This window comes from Rhea americana, unplaced genomic scaffold, assembly GCF_003343005.1.
Source record: "Rhea americana isolate MKP2758 unplaced genomic scaffold, rheAme1 scaffold_94, whole genome shotgun sequence".
In the NCBI taxonomy this organism is placed as follows: Eukaryota; Metazoa; Chordata; class Aves; order Rheiformes; family Rheidae; genus Rhea; species Rhea americana.
The window spans coordinates 3,358,568-3,364,587 of NW_028187133.1; the positions used below are offsets into that span (position 1 = coordinate 3,358,568).

Below are 6,020 nucleotides of genomic sequence, written 5' to 3' on the forward strand. Positions count from 1 at the left end.
AAGGTGGAAATGCTGTTGTGGATGGATGTGGCTCTGCACAGAATGGCACAGGCACAGACACGGAAGAGTACGCCCTAATGAGCATTGATACAATTATCAATGGGAAGGTCATAGCCTCTTCTGTCTTCTGGACACATAACCTTTCCCTCCATTCCACCCTCCCARAAATTAGATCAAGCATTTTTTGTGATGACTATGTTCTCTTGTACAGGAAGGATTCTTTCCTGGTTTGATCCCAATTTTGAATTCTTATCTTGAAAATATGGAAGTGGATGTGGACACAAGATGCACCATCCTAAACTAYCTGAAGTTAATAAAAAAGAGAGCATCTGGTATGTCTGACACTTTTGGACAGTGATTTTTCTGGCAGTGATTTTTTTTTCCTATTTTGAGAGTAATATAAATATTTAACTTACTAAGTTTATTTAAATATTTACATATTTATATAAATATTTTGTAAATATTTTCTAGTTATCAGTTGGGTTAAGACTGGCTGCAATTGCAGCTCTCTGGTTAAGTACTGAATCATTAGGAACAAAGGACTAGAGCATGTTTCCTGGCTTAAATCTGGTCCTATTTAATTCTGACCTTAAATGTTCAAGGGATCCATTTTAGAACTTAAAAGTTTGGAGTAGTTGATACAGTTAGTAGATACAGTAGTATCTCTCCAATCCAAGCACCGCTTTCCAGCACCACTTAATTTGGCTTTTGCCACTGCATAACCTACTTTGTAGTAGTGTTGCGCATACGCTAGTCTCTTCTTCCTCTAACTTGACTGCTGTAAGGGCATGTGAGGGTGGGCCTGACAGCCAGTTATTACGGGTGCGACTCCAAAGCATGCTGACATTCGTAAGATTAAATTCTGGTATGTTAGAGCGTAAGGCCTTGTCTTTAGCTCCCTGATAAGAAAGCTCTTCTGTAAGGATCAAAACTCCTTAAAGCCAAAGCAAACCAGGTTCTTCCCTGCCTCCCCCRTGTTACAGTATTTTTGAAACTAGGCAATATAATGGCTTTTCATACTCCTTAAAATGCACCAAAATAACTAGTAAGAGATGCAGACTTCATTCAGAATTGGGTACAAAAGTCTGTATCTGKAACAGTTTTATACTTTTCTGTGTGCAGATCACCTGAGTGCTTGCCTTGCTGTAAGCTTAGACAGATGGTTACTTTCAGTCTCAAAAATCAAGACAAATTGTTTTTATAAAGTATGTTCATAGATGTTAAATTAGAAGTGTTATGTTCCTTTTTAATTCTTGAAAATTACTTTAGAAACTTCTAGCTAAAGGCATTTTTAAAGCTGAGGTGAAAATCAGCACTTGCCCACACCTGCTATATAATATTTCAGTAGTGCTTCATAATGGTAGCAAGTTCACTAATTACTACTTTAACTGAAAATGTCCATCCCTAAGGCTACTTGTTTGTAGGAGGCTTCAGGTTTTTGCCTCTCGAGTAACACAGACTGGGATTTGATGTTTGGCTTAACTGAATGAGGGATGAGAAACGGACAGGAAGAAAAATTCCTGAAGCATATTAGCCACTGCAGTAACAATGTTTTCTTGGGCTTTGTCCTTCAGAAGAATGCTGCTCAAAAAGAAAAGGAATGCATAAGTTCAGTTTTGTTTCTGTTCTTTTTATTTCCTTCCCCGAGAGCTAATTAACTGAGGCTCAGCACTGTGTGGCCAGTGTAGTCATTCTGAAGAGCGCATTTTTTTTTTTTTTTTTTTTTTGCTTTGTGGTGCAAATGGTTTTCAAGTTGCAGGCATTGCAAAAAATCAGCCCGTGTATTTACAGATACTTAAAAGGCAGGAGCAAGGTAGATGGAATCTAGGGCTTTTATCTCTTTAACTGTGATTAAACTGAAATTATTTTAAATGATAATTCACAAGAACTAGAGTTCACAGAAAAAGCATTAGCCATTGTGTTTCTGTGCCATGATATTTCTCAGTCATGCACTCTGGATTTTTCTGTCTTTCCATCAATCTTAAATTGAATGTGCCTGAAATGCAGCCCATCTAGCACAGGACACATCTTGCCTATAAAGAATGGTCATTTTTCAGATTTCTCTCTTCAGATGGTGAACACAGAGCACTCCTGTGYGTTAAACACTGCAGCGTTGCTGCTGGGGCTTTAACCCTGCCCTGGCATAGTTTGTCTCTGCCAGTGAAATCTTCTCAWGCAGCACAGATGTGTATTGTCCTTGCTGGTCTAGGTCTAGCTTGTGTGCAACTACCACTACCCTCGATTCGCCCAGGCAAGCAGCAGCTATTTGGCCGCCGCAGCTGCAGAAAACCAGAGAAAGTAGTGTTAAGATGACCTGCATCCTTGCCCTAATGTGCTCTCCTGGCAGTCTGCAGCGTAGGCATTTTCTCTGCCAAAGGTGGCATAGTAACTGTGGTGCCTAGTTGCTATTCACAGTCATGATTTCCATGGTATATATCTAATCCCTTTTGAAGTAATTATAATTCTGCTCCTCACAAAGCACCACAATTTTATTACATGCTCTGTGAAAAGTACACTTTTTTTTGCTTGTTTAAACATCCATGATATGCCTTCTAGTTCTTGTAAGATAATACTTTTCTACTCACTTTTCATCAACATTCACAATTTTGTAAACTGGTTTGGTCTGTTGTCTCTCMCAGTTTTGAGACTTTCTTCATTCTGTCTCTTCTTATTTAGAAGTTGTCTAATACTTCTTATCAATTTATAGTGCTTTTTTTCTGATTTTATTGCATTCTGAGAGTTGTATGCTGTGTTCTTGATCTATGTATTTTGGATTTTGACGGTTAGTGCATGTCATTTTATTTCCAGTGAGGAGCAATTGGGCTGGCTGAACACTAAGTGTCTGTGTTAGCATGTGCTAGGATGCTTTCTAGTTTACATGAGCTTTGATAGCGTGGAACAGGTTTTTAGTTGAAGAATGTTGTGCTCTGGTAATTCCCGACCCTATTGATTTTTCTTACAGATTCCCTGTTCTGATCTGTTTAAGAGATTTCTCATTTGAGTTAGAAGGCGTTACAAAAAAATACTTCTTGAATAATTCTTATCTGCTATTATATATGTGCATATATGTATACGTGTGTGTATAATGTGATCTGTGTGTTTATATGCAGTTAGAATCTCAACAACTCTGTACAATGAAAATGAAAAGAACTGACTTCTGCTAGGCTCTTCAGACACCTTGGCAGTCTACACTGATGCCTTGTTATCAAAGTTAGCTTAATTTGTGCTAGTTGAGGTTTGATTACCTATGCAGCATTCTGGAGCAGGGTTCAATAGCTTGAACACTGGTGTCCAGCTGGTCTCCAGTTGCTGCTTCACAAGGATACAGGTCTCCTGGAAGTAGTGTGTGTCACTTAATGGCCCTATACAGCTGTCTCAATCCCAGTGACTGCCATTAGGTCAAGTAAATCCTGCTTAAGTAAGCACTGAGTACACTGTGTATACAAACTAGGAGTTAGTATGTTCAGGAATCTGCCTATCTTCTGCTAGGGGAGCTGCCAGCAGAGGAAAGTAGCAGAATAATCCAAGGTAGACAGAGCCATGCTAGGAGCTGAGTTGGATGGATCAGCCACAAAATCATTTCATGTGTTTGTAACTATTGTAGAGGTATCTGGAGTGCAGTTTGACTTATCTCAGACAGCTTCTCTGTTAAATGTTTGAGACCTCTTGCTATAATTTGTTAGTAACGCCTGTTCCAGTAGTTGGGTATAATACTTTTCTCTGTGCTACCTTGTTAAAACATCTGAAGGCTTGAAAATTGTTCCAGACAAGTAGGTTTTGGACTATCTGACAGATATGTCTGTTGAATTTTCCATCAATTTTAGCCATGATTAAAAATACATGCATATATATCATGAAAATATAGAGTATTTATTGATTGTGTATGTAATATGCAGAATGTTAAGTGTTGTTAATTGAATGTATTAACTGTCTGACCCTTGACTTCCAATTGCCCACAGGAGAGTTAATGACAGTTGCTCGATGGATGAGGGAATTTATCGCACAACATCCAGACTACAAGCAAGATAGCGTGATAACTGATGAAATGAATTACAGCCTTATTTGGAAATGCAACCAAATTGCACAAGGCAAGGCGGAGTGTCCTGAACTATTGGGAGTAGGATTTAACAAGAAACCAAGTGGAAACAAAACTGGCTCTTTGTAATGAATGTGTCTTACACAGTAGAAAGTTTTAAGAATTTTAACAAGGCACTAGCAATGGTACTGTGAATCTGGTACAGCTTCATGGTGTGAAGACCAAAACTGGTGATGCTGCACTATAAAATGGGCCAATCTGCCTGAATATTCGTTTAAGGCATCCTAAAGTGGGCATATTCTTTATTGTTAAGGTTTATACAATGTACATGTAAATAGTAAAATATTTTTATGATTAACATCAATGTATTTTAATAACATTGTATCTAAAGTTATTGTGAATTAGCTTGTAACTTTTTTATGCTTATTCTAGAAACAAAAAATTGTCCTGAACAGCTTTGTAAATGTAATAGTACTTGTATATTATATACATTCCAGTTACTGAATGTTTACTGTAATTTGTCTAACCTGGAATGTGCTAAGTAATCTACCTTATCGTCAAACAAACAAACAAACCAACCTTCTGGACCTACCTGATTAATAGAGGTTTCTCCCTTCCATTCTGTTTTGGAAAGTATATAAGAATATATATATGCATGTGCATTCTATTTGTTAATCTTTACAGCAGTTTCTCAGTTGCCACAAGACCTGTGTCCATTCACCAGCTGTACAGTTGGGAGGAAACGGTCTGTCTTCGTTCAGATAACGCAAGTGCGTCTGTCTCCTGATAAGTGTAGTCTTAGGAAAGGGCTGCCATATTCTTACGTAGCGAGCATCTCCTGCATAAAAAGACTAACATAAATAGATGCTCTCCCAGATGCGTGGTTGTTCGTTTTCCCCCTCTCAAGTAAACGTATGCTGTCATAGTTCAAAAATTTACTCGAGTAGTTTCTGTGTGTTTTCTTTTTTTTAATTATTTTTTTTTTTGAAAAAGCTGTAAGGGGGGAAGTTAGAGAAAGAGGAGGAAATGAGAGCTGAAACAAGGATCTCTTTACGGAGGACCCAAGAGGTACCTGCTCTGTTCTGTGGCACTCCTTAACTGCTGTTTTGTGCCCCCTCCCCATTGCTGCTGTTCAGTCAATGACTGCAGCACAGAACCAAGGACCTGCTGATGCTTTCCAAATGTTGAATTTCTCCTTTGTCCCTTGTTATTATAAGTATTTTTGTCAGCATGTTTATTTCCTAAAATGTACTTGATGTAGAGAGCTGAGATACCTCAATAGCTGTAAGTATGGGCAGCTTAATCCCCTCTGTAAAACTGATCATGAAGTGCACTAATCCTCTGAATTGGGAGTCAGGGCTGGGARTGATTGTAAAGTATTTAAAACTTAGCCATTGCAACTGTAAATAAAGCAAACTTATGAGGCCTTTTTAATTTGGCTTCTTAACTGGCTTCAAAAACTGAATTGTGTTATGGGTAGATTTTGTAAAACTTCGTGCAAGCATAAATAGTATCTAAGATGTAATAATTTTTAAAAAGAACTAATGGAGAAACTGCAGTGAAGGTGCACTAAGAGGATGCTTTTATGTACTGACATTAAAATTTGTGCTGTGTTCCCTGGTGTGCATTAGAGAATAAAAGAATGCTTTTTTTTTTTTCTGTTACGGTGGATTTGTTTTAATCAAGGTGTAATCGCAGTCATATGCTAATTCAGTTTCTGGAATAAGGAAATTAAAAATAAAAATTTGCAGTCTTTGTTGTTCACTTGCATGCGTCCAATGCACGTTTTAAGCAACTCTAAGATACTGATCTAGTTAGTACCGCTCACGTTGCTAACATTGACTTTCTTCTTAGTGAAACTTCTGAGAAGGGCTAATGGCCAATGCTTTACCAGTCCTGCAGGACAGAGTCCTTGTCCTTGCAGTGGTAGCAGCTGTCTGCCCCCAGTTTGTTTGGAAGATGCCTTAAAAAAGACCATGCTTTT

The 6,020-nt window shown here is 38.1% G+C and overlaps 1 protein-coding gene across 2 annotated transcripts in view; it reads left to right on the forward strand.

The window, feature by feature from the left end:
• Positions 1-5,791, forward strand: part of GCLC (glutamate-cysteine ligase catalytic subunit) — a 35,687-nt gene extending 29,896 nt beyond the window's left edge. For both annotated transcript variants that reach the window (XM_085324903.1, XM_085324904.1), the window contains exons 14-16: positions 4-107; positions 212-332; positions 3,960-5,791. In XM_085324903.1, the coding sequence (XP_085181029.1) occupies positions 4-107; positions 212-332; positions 3,960-4,165 (431 nt within the window). In that variant the 3' untranslated portion in view covers positions 4,166-5,791. The remainder of the gene's footprint in view (positions 1-3; positions 108-211; positions 333-3,959) is intronic.
• Positions 5,792-6,020: the final 229 nt, after the last annotated feature.